The sequence below is a fragment of the Bufo gargarizans genome, chromosome 4, assembly GCF_014858855.1.
Source record: "Bufo gargarizans isolate SCDJY-AF-19 chromosome 4, ASM1485885v1, whole genome shotgun sequence".
Taxonomy (NCBI): domain Eukaryota; kingdom Metazoa; phylum Chordata; class Amphibia; order Anura; family Bufonidae; genus Bufo; species Bufo gargarizans.
The window spans coordinates 124,839,562-124,859,897 of record NC_058083.1 but is presented as its reverse complement, the minus strand read 5'-3'; the positions used below and the strand labels follow the sequence as shown (position 1 = coordinate 124,859,897).

General features: G+C 43.9%; 1 protein-coding gene across 1 annotated transcript in view; it reads right to left on the bottom strand.

The window, feature by feature from the left end:
* The window catches only part of HLTF (helicase like transcription factor), a 109,676-nt gene that overhangs the window by 16,417 nt on the left and 72,923 nt on the right, over positions 1-20,336 (bottom strand). Inside the window, exons 16-21 of the mRNA XM_044289801.1 lie at positions 18,923-19,058; positions 12,784-12,963; positions 11,006-11,127; positions 7,332-7,510; positions 6,660-6,779; positions 6,021-6,133 (exon numbers count right to left, since the gene is read on the bottom strand). Of these exons, the coding sequence (XP_044145736.1) occupies positions 6,021-6,133; positions 6,660-6,779; positions 7,332-7,510; positions 11,006-11,127; positions 12,784-12,963; positions 18,923-19,058 (850 nt within the window). The remainder of the gene's footprint in view (positions 1-6,020; positions 6,134-6,659; positions 6,780-7,331; positions 7,511-11,005; positions 11,128-12,783; positions 12,964-18,922; positions 19,059-20,336) is intronic.

The following is a 20,336-nucleotide window of genomic DNA, read 5'->3' as shown; positions in this document are numbered from 1 at the left end:
GAACAAGTTTCCATCTCCGGGAACCTTGATTTCTCGGCTGGAAGAAACGTCTTTTGAAATATGGAGTCCAGACATACTCCTCTAGGTCCTTTTCTGAGTTTCCTACCAAAAGAAGGTCATCTAAGTAGGGCATTATTAAGAGATTTCTTCTTCTTAGATGAACCATGACCTCTGTTATTACCTTCGTGAACACTCTCGGCGCGGAAGTGATCCCGAAAAGGAGTACCTGAAACTGAAAATGACACCGTCTTTTCCCCAGAAATACTGCAAACTGCAGATACTTCTGGGCCTCTTTGCATATAGGTATATGGTAATATGCGTCTCTTAGATCTATGGACACTTAAAAAAAAAAAAAAAAAAAGCCTTTTTTCAACAAGTTTATGGTTGACCTTAGGGCTTCCATCTTGAACCTTTTGTATCTTATGAATTTGTTCAATTTTTTTAGGTTTAGGATCAACCGGAACTTCCCGCAGGGTTTTTTCACCAAAAACACTGTTGAGTAGTAACCCTTCTCTTGTTGAGAATAGGGTACTGGAATAATGGCTCTTTGGGACAAAAGATTTTGGACACCCTCCTCGAGAGATTCATGAAGGAGGGATGTTCTCTGGATGGGCGTTACCCTGAAAAGGTTTTCTGGGGGAAGAAGACGGAATGAAATATCTAGACCTTCCGCTATGATGTTTAACACCCATGAATTCTGGGTGATATTTTCAGTAAATTTTTAGTCTTCCCCCCACTTGAATCTTGGCGTCATTGCTTAGAAGCTTCTGTATTTTGGGGGGTGAACATGAAACCTCTGTTCCTCCCCATACTCTGATTTTTTCCTTTTGACCACTGTCTTCCTCTATCTGTTCTTTTAGACTGAAAGGGACCCCTTTTCTTTGCTTTAGAAAATGGAAATTTTCTTTTATTTGTTTCATTTGGAAAGGATTTTTTCGAATCCACTGCTTTCTCTAATATGGATTCCAAGTCCTGCCCAAACATTAAATTGCCATGAAAATGTAAATTACATAATTTTATTTTAGATGCAACATCCCCATTCCAGGATTTTAACCATAGGGCCCTCCTAGCTACTACTGCTAGACTAGAAGTTCTGGCGGCTATCCTAACTGACTCCGCTGTTGCATCAGATAAAAAGTCTACCGGTTTAAATAAAAGGGGGAAAGAATCCTCTAGAGTATCATAAGGTCTCCCTTCCTTAAGTAGGACCTCCAACTGCTGTAACCACTTTTTTAAAGACCCTGAAACTGAAGTTGCAGCTAAATTGGGCTTAAACACGGCCGAAGCAGCCTCCCAGACTTTTTTTTAAAGTGGAATCTACATTCTTATCCATGGGATCTTTTAATGATCCCATATCTTCAAAGGGAAGCGAATTGGATCCCTTAACTAATTTTGAAAGGGAAACGTCGACTTTAGGGCAAGAGGTTAACAGAGTTTCATCCTCCTCATTAAAGGGAAACCTACGTCTCATGGTTCTGGAAATAAAGATTTTCCTATCAGGAGATTTCCATTCTCTTTTAATGATATCTAACATATTTAAAGACCCGTTTTTAAACGTGAGAGAGATAGAGAGAGAGAGATAGATAGAGAGATAGGGAAAGGGAAGAAGACATTAATAATGTAACAAAATGCCATAGTCTTCCCTCCCCTTGGATGAGACTTACTGCGGCAGCACCCCCAGGAGTCTCCATCTGTCCTGTCGCTATGTCCGACATTTTGCCGCTCTGCATCCCCACTTTTTAATCTCTCCTTACCTTCAGACCTCAGATCAGTGGACGACCTCGTCTTGATCTGTCGTGCCGAATTAGGCTCCGCCCCCTACGGCCGTCACGCCAAACTGGAAGTTCCTCGTGGAACGCATCGCAATTCCGGTGACGTCATCACTAGGCGCCAGAGGAAGCGATGTGATGAGGAGCGTCTTGCAGAGACCGGAGGAACTAAGTAAGTGCCCGGTCAGCACATGGCCCCTCCAAGTCGGCGCAAGCAAGGAGGTAAGGAGCAGGATACCTACTTACACTTCCAGCACCAATACAACTTCAATATAGGAGGTTGGTGCTGCCTGCCCCCTCATGTGCAGAAAAAGGTATTCCTCGATTTCCTCCACCTCTGCCTGCCTACACAGAGGGGGACCCATAGCAAATGCCATGAGTGTTGACCCATCTCCTACCTGGAGGGACAGGAAGACACTGAGGAGCTGCTGGAGGAGGGTCTATTTTATACTTCCTGTCCCTACCTGGTTGGAGGCGGGTCATCTCTCATGGTATGCCGTCATGGAGGATGAAAGGCAAAACACAGGCTCAATACCAGGCTACGTGCTCCCTGCTCCAGATAGAAAATCTCGAAAATCGTTCCCGCCGGAATAACTTACGCTTAGTTGGGGTACCTGAGTCGGTCCCTGCACGAGATCTAGTAGCCCTCTGCGAAAAAGATCTGCCGATAGCTTTGCGAATGTCAGCATGCAAAGTGGAAAGGGCTAACAGGATAGGCCTGGCGCCACCACCAGCCGACCACGAAAGGTAGGTTCGCCAAAACATACAGCCCTGGCCCAAAGACCAAGACAAGTGATAGTCCGTTATCTGGATTACTCCGACAAAGCTTCGATCTTACAAGAAACGGAAAGATCCACTGGAGATAGGAGGTTTCCAAATTCTTCTCTTTGAAGATTTTTCCATGCATGTGGCAAAACGCAGAAGGGAGTTCTCGCCACTTTGCTCCAGCCTCTACCAGGAGAAGCTCAAGTTTGCGCTGATCTACCCAGCAACGCTGAAAGTGCACACACTAGATGGCCAGTTACTCACCTTCCAGGATCCGAAGATAGCTCGCCGAGATCTGCAGCAGTTCATTCCCAAGACCTGAAGGGGAAGATCGGCATAACATCATTCAGGATGAAGTGGGCGAGTACTGACCAGAAGAAGGTGATCACTACCAGGACTCTGTGTTTTGAGAGACACTGGGTAACGTTGTGGGGTATTGTACTTTTTTTTTTTTTTAAGATGGATGCTAGTGTGTTGCATACATGTTCCTCTTTACGATAAGGGCTATGTTTTTTCTTGGGACAGAGTTTATGTGCAGTGTGTCCCTAAGGGAGGATAAGATTATGCTGGGAAGAAGAGAAGTCGACAATTACTACCACCTGTGGCCCAATAATGGGTCTTATTAAGTATTAAGTTTTGCTTATGTTTTATGTTGAGGGAACGGGGGGAGGGAAGTTCAAGGTTAACTCATCTTGACTGTGATAGTGTTAAGTGTCAGCCAAGTAACTTAGAAAAGGCGAAATTACGAAGATTGCTACTTGGAATGTTAAAGGTCTGAGGTCCCCTCAAAAGCGGACGATGATACTCCGACACCTCAAACGCTTAAAGATAGATGAAGCTCTACTACAAGAGACTCATTTAGACAGAAAAGACTTCCCTTGCATGCACAAGTTGTGGGTGGGACAGGTTTTGGGCTCTCCACCAGCAGACAATAAAAGGAGGGGTATTGTTGTTAATACATAGAAACTTGAAATGCCAGGTTACCTCCATAAGGTAGGATAAAGAAGGAAGCAATTCCCAACAGAATCCTTAAGCAATATATATAAGAAATATGGTCCTGCAAGACACGACATTCCATAAAATTGTTGCAGGAGATATGAATACAGTCATGTATCATGAGGAAGATAGGCGTAGTAAAAAGGGAAAAAGCATATAAAATCCCGTTGTAGAGATAAAACCCTGAGTAAAGTAGTAAGGGATTTGGGGCTTTATGATGCATGGCGAGTTAAACACCCGGAGGACAGAGAATATACTCATTTTTCCCTAGTACATGATTCCTGGTCCTGCTTGGACTACCACTTGATTTCTGAGTCGATACTACACAGAACTCGAGGGGTGGAAATAGGGGAGCTGGTAATATCTGACCATTCGCCTGTGATTATAGATCTTACAGATAGTATCCCAAGGGGTACGGATTTCTTGTGGAGATTCCCATCAGATTTGGTCTCAAATGAAAAGTTTATAGAAATGTTAAAACACGGGTGGATGGAATATTGGGAGACTAACTCGGATTCAGAGGATATACAGTTGATATGGAGAGCGGGAAAAGCAGTCCTTAGGGGTAACATTCTAGCTTTTGTAAATAGACTCAGGAAAACTACAGCACAGAAACTAAAAATATTGTCTTCTGCATTAAAGGATTCTTATACTGCCCACCAAAAAAAATCCCTCGGAGCACACTAAAAGGGATTGGCAAGAAAAGAAGTTAGAGTATGAACACTGGTTGAGACAAACAAGAAAGAGATCAACCAGTTGGAAGTTCCTGTAGTGATAGCCACTCAGTACATTAAATATTTGGGTATAAAAATTGGTATAACCTCAGATACGCTTTACTCCCTGAATTATCCTCCTTTAATTAAGAAAATTATAGCAGAATTGATATCGTGGAGGAACCTACCTATATTTTTTCTAGGCAGGTGCTATATGATAAATATATCAGCAAGCTCCTTTATCCCATGCAGACCTTACCACTCCTTTTGAAACAAACTGACGTCCAACAATTGTCACAGGCATTTCGCTACTTTATTTGGCAGAATAAGAGGAGCAGAATATCTATGCGGATGCTAAATAGACTTAAATCAAGAGGGGGACTAGGTTTCCCGGACATTAGAAAATACAACTTAGCCAGTTTGATGAGGCATGGTTTGGATTGGATGCAGGATACATCTTACTATTCAGTTCTCCATGTACAGAAAGAACTAGTGAAACCCTGGAAACTGAATGCATTGTTACATACTAAATGTTCTCGATTGCCTCCATCGATTAAACGGAGTGTTCTTCTTAGAGATACTATCACAACCTGAATTTGGGAAAGTTATAATTTTGTTATGCAAATGTAAAAAAAAAGGGAATATAATGAAGTATTGTAAAAAAAAAAAAAAAAAAAAAGATTGTGAAGAAAATAAGTGAAGTGTTTGCACACACAATGACTTCTGATTGGAACAAATACATTGATAAATGTGAGCCTATGTCTGTGCAGGAAATCAGAAATACTAACGGAGCTCTGAATGCTGTAAGAGATATCAATCGGCACAAAACATCTGACCTAAAAAAGACAATGCTAAAAGATGGACATTCTTATTTTCTCCATTATAAGGGCAAGCCTACCTGAAGAGGAGGGGCAATTAATGAGGCCGATATAAATTGGTAAGTAAAAGGAAGGAATCTATTAGGCATATGAAATGATTAAACTGCAATTATAAAACCATTAGGCCCCATTCACACATCCGCAATTTCGTTCCGCATTTTGCGGAACAGAATTGCGGACCTATTCATTTCTATGGGGCCGCACGATGTGCAGCCCTGGATCCGCAAAACACGTTACGGACGTGTGAATGGGGCCTCAGCCATACATGTACAGTGGATATGCTCAGGAACAAATACAATGTGGACTCATGAGCTGAGCCCGCTCCATATGCAGGGTATGTCGATGTGTTATACACCTGACACCTGCTTGCAGTGACCTGGATTGGAAATAACTCCTATCCCGGACATCTCGCTCAAATGCAGTAGATGCAGCATCTTCGCAATTAAACAGAGGGAGGAGGCTCCCTGCCCTAACAAAATTGTGGGTGCTGAGTGGTTGCCATGCTAGTAAAGGCCCTAGGCCTGACATCATAATTCTATTATTCTGCCGCATGTTCAAGTCTCCTAGAGGCTCTAAGAAATAAAAAAAATAAAAAAGTGCTGTCCATTATACCAGATTTGTATCCAACATTTGACAATCTGATCACTGGGGTCCCCGAATGGAAGTGCCAAACAGATGCTGAGCAAAGCACTCTGCTATCGTCAGCAGTCCCGAAGAGTGGAATGGAGCAGCATTGTGCCATTCATGTCAGGGATTCAAGAAAATTATTCTTGTGATTGGTAGGGGTCCCAGCAGTCAGACCCCGACCGATAAAATTCTTATCCTCTAGCTTGTGGATAGGGGATATGCTCCTATGGTGGCACTACCCCTTTAAGTAAACAAAAATGCTGAAGTCTTACCTAAGAGCTGTTTCTATCAGTGATAAGTATGAAGTAAATTGTGAAACGATGATACTCTTCACACGTGGATCTTTATTTCTCTGCTCCATCAGCGCACACATAAGAGCATCTACCTGAAACATTAAGCAGATACAGTAAAATACCTTTAATTCTGAACGGAGATGACAGGAGCTGAATCAGCATGAAAAGGATAGAACATGTCCAGATAAACTCATAAAACATGCCTTGATTCCTTTAAACATATTACAAGACAATTTGTGAAATCTGGTTCAATGGAACTCTGTTTGAAAAAATATAAATGCTGAAATATCTAAATTTCTGAACTGCCAAATGGAAGGCAACTGGTTTTATATCTTAGTGTGACACACTTATTGGGGGAGATTTATCAAGACTGGGGGACCCTCACACCAGTCTTCATCTCCCTGCATTGGCAGATGCCTCTCAATAACGGTCACATCTCTGTACTGCTGTGCACCAGATACAGGCTGGCATAGAAGTCACAGTAAATCCAGGAAAATGAAGCTTAAAAAAGGTCGCAAATTATGGTGCGCTTATGACGTACACTATAATTTGCAACTTATTTACCCCACAACAGTGGCGCATATGCCTTGATAAATGCCCCTTATTAATGTTTCTTACCTTTGAACTTGACATCCACTTCTTATCATTTTTCTCACCAGAGTCAAATTCTTCCTCAGGACATTCCAGTAGGTGTTCTAGATGTATTTCACTTCTGCAGAGGGGACATTTGGCATTCGGCTAGGGATGAAGCATAGATGTAATTAGAATTATACTTGAAGGGGTGTCTCACTTCAGAAAGTGGCATTTATTATGTAGAGAAAGTTAATACAAAGCACTTACTAATGTATTGCCATTGTCCATATTGCCTTCTTTGCTGGCTGGATTCATTTTCCATCATATTATGCACTGCTTGTTTTCATGGTTATGACCACCCTGCAATCCATCAGCAGTGGTCGTGCTTGCACACTATAGGAAAAGGTGCCGCCATCTCTGGTGGCCGGGACCGTGGGAGCTCACATAGGCAGGTGCTTTTTCCTATAGTGTGCAAGCACGACCACTGCTTCTGGATTGCAGGGTGGTCGTAACCATGGGAACGAGCAGTGCATAATGTGATGCAAATATGAATCTAGCCAGCAAAGGAAGCAAAATGGACAATCACAATACATTAGTAAGTGGCTTGTATTAACTTTCTCTACATGATAAATGCTATTTGCTGAAGTGAGACAACCCCTTTAAATTACAGAACTGAAATACAGACCTCTGCTGCCTCCTGCCGTTACATCTACGTACTTTTTCACTGTGGATAACCTGACAGATGCAGGGTTTACAAAAGACATGAGCACAACGGGTTATAATGGGAATGTTCAGAGAGTCCAGACAAATGGCACATTCCTCATCCGACCCAGAGTTCAGAACCAACTTTATCTTGTTGATAAGCTTCTCTCGTAACTCTTCTGGGGTTGTTTTTGCTAAAGAAAAGAAAACAGCCACATACTGAAGGAAGGTCTGACTTACATCAATGGCTTCCCTAATACAGCTTTGTTTGTGCTGATGTAACTTCACCTCAAGAAGCATAAACCTTGTTCTACCTACATTTCCAAAACTGCAGAACCACATTAACCATTTATTACCAACTTTTCTGGGTCTGCAGAGGATTTAGAATATGCCCCTGCGCAGTAGACCGCCACATGGGTGAATCATGAGACTGTGCGCTATACTGGACATGGCAGTCCGTTTCCATGCGGCATTGATAGTATTGTGTGCCGAGCAGGGGCGGACATTGACAGCAATACATATACATTACACACTCATTTACCCTATTTTTTTGCTTTATAAGATGCACTTTTTCCCCTAAAAGTGAGGGGAAAATGGCAGTGTGTCTTATAAAGCAAATGGTGCACTTTTTAAATGTCTGACACATCGCTGGCCGCTATGCTGCACAGCGCGGCTGCGATGTATCAGCGGGAAGGTAGGAGGGTCTGGAGGCCGGCAACTGCTGTTTCACTCACAGCGGGGCCCGATGCGGTCACTGTAATCCATTACACCGGGCCCCGCTTACAGCAGTTTTCATATGTAAAGTCCATTCATGTAATCTTCAAGCAGTGGTTCTGCTTTAAAACTAGCGCAATCCTCTGTAGTAGAACTCACTATCAAAGCGGCAGGCCGGCAGCGTAACCTCACTCACTCATTCACGCGCCTGCTTCATTAATGAAGCAGGCAGGAGCGTGACTGACTGAGTGAGTTACGTTACGGTGCCGGCAAAACCGCTGCTTTGATAGTGAGTACTGTTACAGAAGAAAGCAGAGCCATTGCTGGAGCATTACACAAAAAGGTTTTACATATAAAGATCATCTTATGCTGGTCACAAAAGAAAGAAAAATGTAGCAGCACTACAAAAATCATGATTGTTCCTTACTGTGGTGGTGCTCGCTGTGTCAGAAGACAGTCTTGTGTTTCCCCAAATTGCTTGAGAAAGATCACACAGATCGAAATGTCGCATTTGTATTGGTGAAATAAAGTTTGGAAAGATCAAGGCTGGAGAGTGCTGCAGTTTTCTATTACTTATGCTGGTCACAGTATCATATGTGTCACAGTATATTGTCCCTGTGTGAATAGTGACCCCCATTACATAAGATGCTATATGTGTATCATCCACACAATCCCCATGACAGTGTGTCATCCACAGATCCCCCCCCCCCCCCATAACAGTGCGTCATCCACAGATTCCCCCCCCCCCCCCCATAACTGTGTCATCCACAGACCACCACTAATTCAAAACCCTTCAAAAGCGCACCTTTTGGTTAAAAAAAAAAAATAATCTCCTATTTTCCACCTCAAAAATCTAGGTGCATCTTATAAAGCAAAAAATACGGTAAACATTATGCCTGCATATATACAGTAACCGCATATAAAATATGTACCCATATTTCACATGCATTTACAAATTATGTACACATATACACATTATGCATGCGTGTACACAGTGCACAAATATATACACAAAAATATGTACATGACAAACATGTACATACATACAGCACATACACATTACGCACACATATACAAGTTATATACATTTACTACACTAGATACGCATACATTTATCTTTGGAGCTTTCAGCTCCAATGCAGATTACATCAATTTGCAGAGGCCATTACTGCTCTGTACCATACCAGAAAAAACTGCAGCCAGAGGATGGGGATACATATAGGACTGAGGGTCTCCTGCAAGCTTCGTGATCTGCCGTAGGCCCTGCATTGTTAACAAGCTTACTGCACCAAACACTACAACGGCAGAAGAAAGCTCCCGCTTCTGCGACGGCTGAGCTGCTGTGTACGTACTGTATGCTACAGCCGATACACACAATATATAGAACCAAATGCCTTTTTAAATCAGCTCACTAGGAGGGCCCCTCCCCAGGATGCAAAGTCAGTATGTCTGCCTCTGGTGCTGGGATAAGGGTGGTTTAATCCAGTAGTCCGGCAGAGGAACAGACTACTGGAGTTACTGTATCCAGCATATCCGGACACCACCAGATTCCAGTTCGCTATGATGGGATGTGGTAGCTTTCCAGCATAAATGCTGGCTTTCTGCTGGAAAAATAGTGCCTGCAGAATAACGCAATTTATGCAGGAAACCCGCCAGATCCCATTATTGTGAATGGGGATCCAGAAGTGCTGGGCTATGCCGGATACAGTAACTCTAGGAGTCTGCTTCTCTGCCAGGACAGACTACTGGATTTACCTACTGCCAATATGAAATTGCCCGATCCCCCCCCCCCCTCCTTATTACTAGGGGTGCACCGAAAATATCGGCCGAGAATGCACCTAATCTGTTTCTGCCGATATTTTTACATATCGGCCGGAAATAGCGGGGAGGGACTGGGAGGAGGAGCTGGGGGCCGGTGTGTTCACTGTGCTCCGGCCCCCAGCTCCAGTAGTTATAAAATGTTGTACAATTAATAAGCATTCTATTCATGAGGCCCCCTCTGCAGTATTACATTCAATACAGCCACTTCCTACTCACAGGGCTGTGCTGGCCGGCCAGGCAGACGAGCGGCAGCGTCACGACTGACGTCACATGCCTGCGCCGCCTCCTTCATTCAGAAAGTAGGCCGGGCACATGACGTCAGTCGTGACGCTGCCGCTCCTCTGCCCGGCCGGCCAGCACAGCCCTGTGAGTAGGATGTGGCTGTATTGAATGTAATACTGCAGAGGGGGCCTCATGAATAGAATGCTTATTAATTGTACAACATTTTATAACTACTGGAGCTGGGGGCCGGAGCACAGTGAACGCACCGGCCCCCAGCTCCTCCTTCCAGTCCCTCCCCGCTATTTTCTATTAATTGTACAATGGGGGGGGGGGGGGGGGGGTCTGTGGATGGCACTGTTATGGGGTGGGTGGGGGTCTGTGGATGGCACTGTTATGGGGTGGGTGGGGGTCTGTGGATGGCACTGTTATGAGGTGGGGGGGGTCTGTGGATGGCACTGTTATGGGGTGGGTGGGGGTCTGTGGATGGCACTGTTATGGGGTGGGTGGGGGTCTGTGGATGGCACTGTTATGAGGTGGGGGGGTCTGTGGATGGCACTGTTATGGGGTGGGGGGTCTTTTAAAAGTATTTGGGCAAAAAGGCAGTTTCGGTTTCGGTCAAGGGGTATCCTGAATTTTCGGTTTCGGACCAGAATTTTCATTTCGGTGCACCCCTACTTATTACCATTTTATATGCCATTGCACATCAGCGTAGCAATAAATAGCTGGAGCATGCCATTCTGTAGAAATTATACTCTGAGATCTTGTCTTGGGTTGGGAAAGGTGGTATTTCAGATTTTGTGCTAAACCAATCTTGATGGAGATCTAGACAGACTCGAAAGCTTGCCATTTGTTATCTTCTCAGTTGGCCATTAAATAGCATTAACTATGGATCTATCTACTGGTTAGCAAGGTACAAATAGATTTTTCCTCACCTGCAAGAGAAGCTGAAGAACTGCTTGAAACAAGATGGGGATGACAGCAAAGCTGCCTTAATCGCACCAGCACAGCAAGCACATCGGCGTAGTGTGTCATGACAGTCCCTTCATTAAAGTATCTAGAGATTTACAATATATGGATACACAATGTTAAAACATAGTATTAGTCACATTTTTTTTTTAATTGCGCACAATTGTTACAGAATTTGGCCCATTCCTGGCACATCAGGTTTTACAAAAATCCACTGCTCCGAGCTCACGAAGGAGCGTGGCTTGAAGAGGAACGGTCACAAGGTCAACTATTTAAAACAGAATTGCATGAATCATTGCCCCTGGTTCCACCGCTATCTAGATATGGCCCCCAATGTCTACCATGCGTTATGTAAGCTGACTGTGGTAAGCCACGGGGGCCAACCACCAGGGCTCTTCCACCAAGGTGGAGTCCTCTTCATATCTTTGAACGAGGACAGCGTTAGAGTTCAGCATGATCTCATGAGGTGTAGCTTATCTCAGCCACTCGAAGCAGAGGGACCCTGCTCAAGAACAGTGCCGGAATGGTGAAGATGACTCCATCTTGGGAGAAGACTCCTGGTGGCTACCCTCTTGGCTAACCAATTATCTACATGCCAGAAACATTTGTTGCCATATCTGAAAGGGGGAGCCCAAGAAGAAAAAGAACACATTGGAGTATTCAGGCCAGCAGTGATAATTCAGAAGGGTATTTAACCTGATGACAGATCCGGTTTACCAGAAAACAGGGAGATTCCCAAAATTCAACAATCTGGTCCAAAAATTGTGGAACAATTCTGGCTTAAAATTATGTTTGTCAACAATTTAGACCAAAAAAAAATAAAGTGTCCATCATCCAGCACAATCCTCCGAGATAAATCTAGTGAATGTCCCGACAGCCCGTCTAAAGTTATACCACCTACAGGATTAGCAAATCTGCCCCCAATCATTTCAAAGTAGTAAATAACTCAGTACAGTAAATTCATAAAATCTCCCAATTCTCCCATTTTGGTCAACTGGCAGACTGATGGGATTTGTCCAGCCCTTATACAAGAAAGTTACAAAATGCAATTTTATAGTATTTTCCAGTATACAAAATATCCAGAATCTGATAAAGAACCCACATTGTTGGTTAGGTACAAAAAAATGTAGACAGCCTGATCCCCTTTCTCCCCCGACATCTGTTTGGGAGACACCACACCACCCCCCTCCCAATACATATTAAATGATCAACTGGTCCCACTACCTGTCAGATTCATCAGACAGACATCTAATGTGTATGAGCAGCTTAACAGGGTACACCATCATCTGGTGACAAAATAAGTGAGGCACAGAATACACCGACATTAGTCTATATAGAGGATAGAGGTCTCAACGTGGAAACACCAGCAGAAGATGTGCCCCCTAAACCAGCTTGAACAAATCCTTTCTTAGGCCTAGTTCACACTTCAGTGATTTGATCAATGATTGTGAGCCAAAACCAGGTGCGGCTCTAAACACAGAACAGCAGCAAATGTTTCTGTGGACCAGGCCTGGTATGTGGCTTCCGGTGCAGGAATCCGTCACGCTCTTTACCTGAATTCTGACTCCCACTCTCAGGTATAACAGTAATTAGTAACAAGTTACAGTTCTGCCATATCTGTGGCTCTGTGTTGTGGCTAACTGGAGGGAATCACACACTGGGGTCATCTTCCATCACATCCACATGGATATAGAATAAAGAAATGCAACAAACCGGATGGATCATGAACTGGAAATCACATCACCTTCCAATAATAGCTTTTCCTTCACTTTGCATAGATTCGTAGATTTTTCGCTCTTCTGTAGACAGTTTGACATACTGGATATAAACTTTGCGCTCTGGCAGTTGCAGGACAGGTTTCCCTTTGACTTTGGATGTCTTTGTTCTTCGTAGTGTGACGTTTTTAACCAGTGCTTGAAGACGTCTAAAGGAAGTAATACATACAGAAAACGAGATTGAATTACATATGGAGACTACTAGCTCATTACCACTATGTCGATAACCCCCTGCGGAGGCAATCAATATGTTCTAACACCCATACATTTTTTGTTTCAGTCCACAAAGTTGTTTAAAGGGAACCTGTCACTGGGATTTTATGTATAGAGCCGAGGACATGGGTTGCTAGATAGCCACTAGCACATCCGCAATATCCAGTCCCCATAGCTCTGTGTGCTTTTATTGTGTAAATTTTTTTATACATATGCAAATTAACCTGAGATGAGTCCTGTCCCTGACTCATTTCACATACAGGACTCATCTCAGGTTAATTTGCATATGTATCAAATCGATTTTTTTACACAATAAAAGCACACAGAGCTATGGGGACTGGATATTGCGGATGTGCTAATGGCTATCTAGCAACCCATGTCCTCGGCTCTATACACAAAATCCCAGTGACATGTTCCCTTTAAGGTTTTTTTTTTACAGGGCGAGCTGTAGTTTTACTACATTTTGGGTTGGAGTTTTAAATATTTGTATTTTTCATATTATTTTGTTCTGATCAGTGAAGAGAGGGAGCTCCCTCCTAACTGCTCACATGCCGCAGGCACTGTTGACCGAATAATGTGAAAGGTTGAATGTCCAGTATTGAAGTAACCTCCAACCCCGCCATTGCAGCCGGGTGTCAGCTGTATTACACAGACAGCATCGGCCACATATGAAGCTCTTCAGCCCACTCCATACTTCCCCTGCATGCAAATGATATACACTTACAGTTAATACATTTGGCCGGATCACAAGACCTCTAAGTAATCAGCATGCAAGTTTAACTGCGAACTTCCCATACTGTTGTTGGTGCTGACCCCCACAGACAGATGACACAGTGGCATTGCGAGGGGGTGCGGGCCGCACCGGGTGACACCAGTCTGATGGGGTGTCACCCGCCGCCGGAGTTCTCCTTACTTACTCACAAGCACGTCAGCCCGGCCGTCACGTGGTGAAGGGGGTGTGACTGCCTGGTGAGTGGCGCGGCGGTGGCTGCACTGCACTGCAGGACTGGAGTCCGGAGCTAATGGATTGGGTGCTGAGGCACGCGACAGCAGTGACTCACTCACACAGCCAGCCTGACCTGCCACTGCCGCGCCCGAGGGAGGAGGAGGTGTGGTAGGTAGCACAGAGATCGCATATTGACTTTATATTTAGATGATTTCATTTAATACCCCATTATAGTATTTATTATATTGGGGGGGGGGGGGGGGGGGTTGGGGTCTCCAGGTCCAGCCAGGTTAAAGCTTGAACAGAAGGTAGGTGGAAATGCACTTTAATGCTCCATGACTCATGGAGACACCATTTTCTAGCGCACCGGGTGACACCAGCCTTAGGAACGCCACTGAGATGACAACCCGTGTGCTGGTTAGTAGCTAGCTCAGACAACTTCCAGCAGTCCACAGCACATCACTGCTGGAAACCTGAAGTTCTGCCAAGCAAATAGCATATATCACAGTGCAGCACAATATGCTGCCCCAGCAGAAGCAAATACCAAAGTGCAGCACAATATGCTGCCCCAGCAGAAGCAAATACCACAGTGCAGCACAATATACTGCCCCAACAGAACCAAATACCACTGTGCAGCACAATATACTGCCCCAGCAAAACCAAATACCACAGTGCAGCACAATATACTGCCCCAACAGAACCAAATACCACAGTGCAGCACAATATACTGCCCCAGCAGAACCAAATACCACAGTGCAGCACAATATACTGCCCCAGCAGAACCAAATACCACAGTGCAGCACAATATACTGCCCCAGCAGAACCAAATACCACAGTGCAGCACAATATACTGCTCCAGCAGAAGCAAATACCACAGTGCAGCACAATATACTGCCCTAACAGAACCAAATACCACAGTGCAGCACAATATACTGCCCCGGCAGAACCAAATACCACAGTGCTGCACAATATACTGCCCCAGCAGAACCAAATACCACAGTGCAGCACAATATACTGCTCCAGCAGAACCAAATACCACAGTGCAGCACAATATACTGCCCTAACAGAACCAAATACCACAGTGCAGCACAATATACTGCCCTAACAGAACCAAATACCACAGTGCAGCACAATATACTGCCCTAACAGAACCAAATACCACAGTGCAGCACAATATACTGCTCCAGCAGAAGCAAATACCTTGGCAGAAGCTGCCCCTTCTGTGGCAGTCAGTGCCGGTAGATAAGGCCGAGACACCCAGAATTATAAATCATTATAATGCTGTGAGGTCCGGTCAAAGGAGTAGAGTCCTCTACGGAAATTCATGCTCCCACACAGAAGATGTTTCATACCGTGAGCAGACTAGTCTGAAACCGGCAATAAAACTATAAAAATTCCCTCCAGTAATAGCAATAGTTCCCCAGCAATAATAATGCCCATATACTGCCCCCAGCAATAATAATGTCCCTATACTAGTTATAGCAATAATAATTCACCCTATAATTTCCCCAGTAATAATGCCCTATTGTACCCCCAGCAATAATAGTCCTCCTATTGTGCCCCAGGGACAATGCACCCAATAAAGCCTCTAGTAATAATAACATCCCCAACTGAACCGCTGGTAATTGTAATGATCAACAGTGCACCCAGTAATGTCCTCTACAATGCCTCCCAGTAAAGTCCCTATAGTGTGCCCCCAATAATGTTCCCCACCACCACCCTCAGTGATGTCCCTAATATCGAGTTGCCAGAGTCCTGCTCTCCGCTAGAGTCTGCGATGCAGACTGCATGGCTCTTGCAAAGGAGGCGGGTCGTGATGACAGGCAGCGACATCGTTGCTTTGTGACAGACTCAGGGCAGGAAACCCCCCACTCTCCCCACAGTATTTAACTGCACAGCTATCCTGAGAAGAACAATACAGTTAAATGTTGGAGGGGGTCTTCTGTCGCCAGACGGGGACATAAGTATTTGGTGCTCCCAGTGTTGCCAGAGTGCTATGTACATGGCTGCCAGCCATAAGGAAGACTCGGGAGGCCCCCTGGGTATTGGTCTACAAATAAGAATTAAAAAACAATAAAAAAAAAACGTTGGTACACATGATTTATGCCAGATTTGGTTTACCATTGCAGCCCATGGTAATATTGCTGTGTTCCTATTAAGCTCTGACACAGGGCTCAAAAAGAATTTTGCTATAGCAGGTCTGGGAAACTTCATAAGGCTCTTAGCTGCCACAGCAACCGAACAGCTCCCAAAATCTCATCAGGGGGACAGCGGGTGCATGTGGTCATAATCTGCCACAGCATCTGACAGGATATATGTCCACAATCAGATTTGTCTCCAACTAACGGACACCGCGTACTTGTCTGCTGTATAGGACAGCTGTCATCGTCCGGCTACTGTGCCTGTTCAGCTCCTGAGCAGGCACCATGTGTAAAGACCGACTTTTGCCATTACAGGATGTCGTGAATGAGTTAAACAAATTAAAATGGAACAGAATAATGCAAAAGTCAATGCATATGTGACCCTTGGTCTACAACTGTCTGGGACAGGAGTTTCTGCAAGCACAGCCACCGCTGCTGGAGTGCAGGGTGGTCGTAACCCCTGGATACGAGCAGTGTATAATATGATGGAAAACGAATCAAGCTAGCACAGGAGACAATATGGACAATCACAATCCATTAGTAAGTGCTTTGTATTAACTTTTTCTATATGATAAATGCCATATGTTGATGTGAGACAACCCCTTTAAAAGTCAGTAAACTAAACTTACATTTGCTACGAGCAGGCAATGATTTGCACTAAAATATAAACCATGTTCTGGCTTTAGGATTAATAAATCTGTTGGAAATCTATTGGCCACATCTCTCCTGTTAAAGGGAGTCTGTCACCTCCATATGGCCATATACAGTGCTTACATGGCTCTGTAGCACACCCATACAGGATTGTTACGGTACCTTTGTCTTTAGACTTGCTCCAGCAGGAAAAACGAAGTTTAATTCATATGCAAATGAGCACTCGCAAGTGCCCAGGGGAGGAGTTCAGTGTGTAGGTGCCCAGGCTGCTCTGCCTTCTTTTCACTTTACTCCTCCCCAACCTCTTCCTTTGCCCGCGTCTGGACCTATCGATGAGGCAAGAGACTTGGAGGCGGGCAAAGACAGAGGCTGGGGAGGAGTAAAGTGAAAAGAAGGCAGAGCAGCCTGGGCACCTACACACTGAACGCCGCCCCTGGGCACTTGCGAGTGCTCATTTGCATATGAATTAAACTTCGTTTTTCCTCCTTGTGCAAGTCTAAAGAAAAGAACAAAAGGTACAGGTACAATCCTCTGGACCTTAGGAGGAACAACAAGGGAGGAAACGCCTTGGAAAATGACTTCACTGTCGCCATAATCAACAAGCCGTATATATTGGCTCATGTTTACTAAATGAGGGACGTATCTGAGCTGCACATATACACCATACGTGGATGTCCGTCCCACACTACTTAATCTGTGCCCTGGTGGCATCCTATATACTACATTTGGACTGACATCAAAATACCTGGACAGAAAATCCACTTTGAAGTCCTGCATTTCTGCATTAAATAACCGTGTACACAAGCAGTATACGATGCTTGATGTGCCTCCTCCTCCTAATAATAATAATAATAATATCGCCTAATACCAACAGGTCCAGTCCTAATTGATATCTGTGTGACAACAGACACCATCACACTGAGAACGGTGATAAACACCCACTAATACAGCAGTCTCATTATATGGGTCTTCGCCCTCTCTTAGTGTGATTTATTAGTTTATATGTTACTTATCTGTTACAGAATTTATGTTGATACATTATCCATTTAAACCTATAGATCCATTTACCCCCTGATGATCCCACACCGTGGGGGAAACGCGTTGGGGTTCAGTGTATCATTCGTTTGTGGTCCACGTATCTATTTTTGGTGACCACAAACATCTATATAATAGGGTGTCTTTTTAATTAGTTAGTCTTGTGCACCATGTACCTTTTGATGTTTCCAGGTCAATAGGGGTGTATACTTTTTGCACTATATTTGTGTTTGTTTTGTCTTACTGTCCATGTAGGTTCTCCACTGATAGGCTCTCTTCTATCAGTGATACCAATAAGGGTTATATAGGAGCTGATAGCCTTAGGCTCGAGGACAGGGAGTCCCCACCATTAGGGGCCGTCCCTGGGCAAAGGGTTTAGTCTAGGGTTCATAAATAGGGATACTGTCCCCACCCATAGCTAACCTACATAGCATGCTTTGTAGATTTACCTACTATGGACAATCAGTATATGTCTTGAGGTTATAAATAAAATATTCAAGTAACTGTTATTTGGAAGGGTTAATTTTCTAGCTGGATTTTGTACTTTCTCATTGACCCATGCATTAAAACTCTATCTTCAATTGCTGGATTAACAATCCTGTATAGGTGTGCTACAGAGCCATGTAAGCGCTGTATATGGCCACATGGAGGTGACAGACTCCCTTTAAACCCCTCAGATTTTTTAAAACTGCAGCGTTGTGAGACGAGTTGCACATTTTTGCATAAATATAAATATAGAGAGCGTCATGATTTGTGGCTATTTTATACCACTAACTGGCACAAGATAGGTGTCTTGTATTATATGATACTGATGATTATTACGGGATCATTTATAAGACATGCTCTAAAATTAATGATTCTCATAGGGGCAGGTTTACAGATGACAATTCACTAGTTTTTTTTTTTTTTTTCTTTCTGTGTTTATCAATTTTTTTTTTAAAGCCAGGAGAGAATCCAAAAAGAAGGAAAGTGCAATGAAAAACATTACATGGGTGTTTTCCAAAGAGGTCTCTGAAGGTGGACAGTAATTTATAATGTAATAATATAAAAATGCATATGTAAAAGTTTGATGTAAAATGAAAAGCTCAACAGTAACAAAAACAAGAAGCAACACAGTTCTACCTTAATCCTCCTTCATCTCCCATGGTGACTGGTTTCTGAATTGTGCGGTGCCACCAGTCCCTGTCAATGAATGGTTTCAGTTTCAAGAAAGCCAAAATGGACCACAAATCCTTCAGGGAGTTCTGGATAGGCGTACCTGTGTTTTAAATGTGAAAGGATAAAACTTAGTATCAAGGGAAGCATAAAAAATGTTGACACAAAATCACAGATGATACAAAACAAAACGATGCAAAGAGAGTCACTGCTGGCCACTAAAGAGGACCTGTCACCGAAAAATGAAATGCAATCTGAAAGCACCATGCTACAGAGCAGAAGCAGCTGAGCAGATTGATGTATATTTTTGTGAGAAAAAAATTCAGTAAAACCTGTAATTTATACATTTATATCTCTGCTTTTTCTATCTTTTGTGAACAGCTATTGGTACAGGAGGGAGGTGTTATCATCGCACCATTATTTTCTATGGGGCAGATGGAAATAGCCCGGAGATGGGACCCATTATCTGTGATGGGAAGACCCCTTTAAGAAAATGTCCTAATATACAAGGGTTGAGGGGGAAACAAATTAAATCAGATTTAAAGGGCTATCCTGGACTCCACAGGATAAGTGTCTGAACAGGAAAATAGCGGTCCAGTGTGCCCTGTTTAAATAGAGTGATACACACACTGCTCCATTCAAAGTCTATGGAAATGTCAGAAACCAGAGCACTGCATTCTGCCATCTCCGGCAGAATTTGAATGAAGCAGCAGTCTGTGTGGAAGACATGGAAAAACTAGATTTTTGTGGACTCGTCTGTAAAATCTCTTTCTTGCCGAGTTCATTGGAGGACACAGGACTGTGGGTATAGCTGCTGCTGCCACTAGGAGACGACACTAGGCCAAAAAGTATTAGCTCCTCCTGACGGATACACCCCCTCCAGCCTGGAAAGAGCATATCAGTTTGTGCACAAGCAGTATGAGTAGAAGAAATAAGAAATTAAATAGCAGAACAATAACCAGCAGATCCGAACTCATAACCGAGGACCCCACCAGTCAAACAACTGCCGTCACCTGCAGCAAAATTAGAAAACAAACAAAGGATGGGAGCTGTGTTCCCCAATGAACTCAGTGAGAAAGATATTTTACAGGAGAGTCCACAAAAAATTGGATTTTTCGTACTCGCCGTAAAATACTTTTCTCGTAGTAGGCATTGGGGGACACAGCACCATGGGTATATGTCCAACTACCACTAGGAGGCACTAGACACAAAAAGTGTTGGCTCCTCCCAGGTGGGCTATACCCTCTCCACAGGCACGAGGCTATTCAGTTTGTACCAAAAGCAGTAGGAGAGAGAAGAAAAGCAAGGAACCAACAACTCCCGTACCGGGAAAGATCAAGAGACCAGCCCGGAGAAGCGGAAGTAAAAACATAGGGTGGGA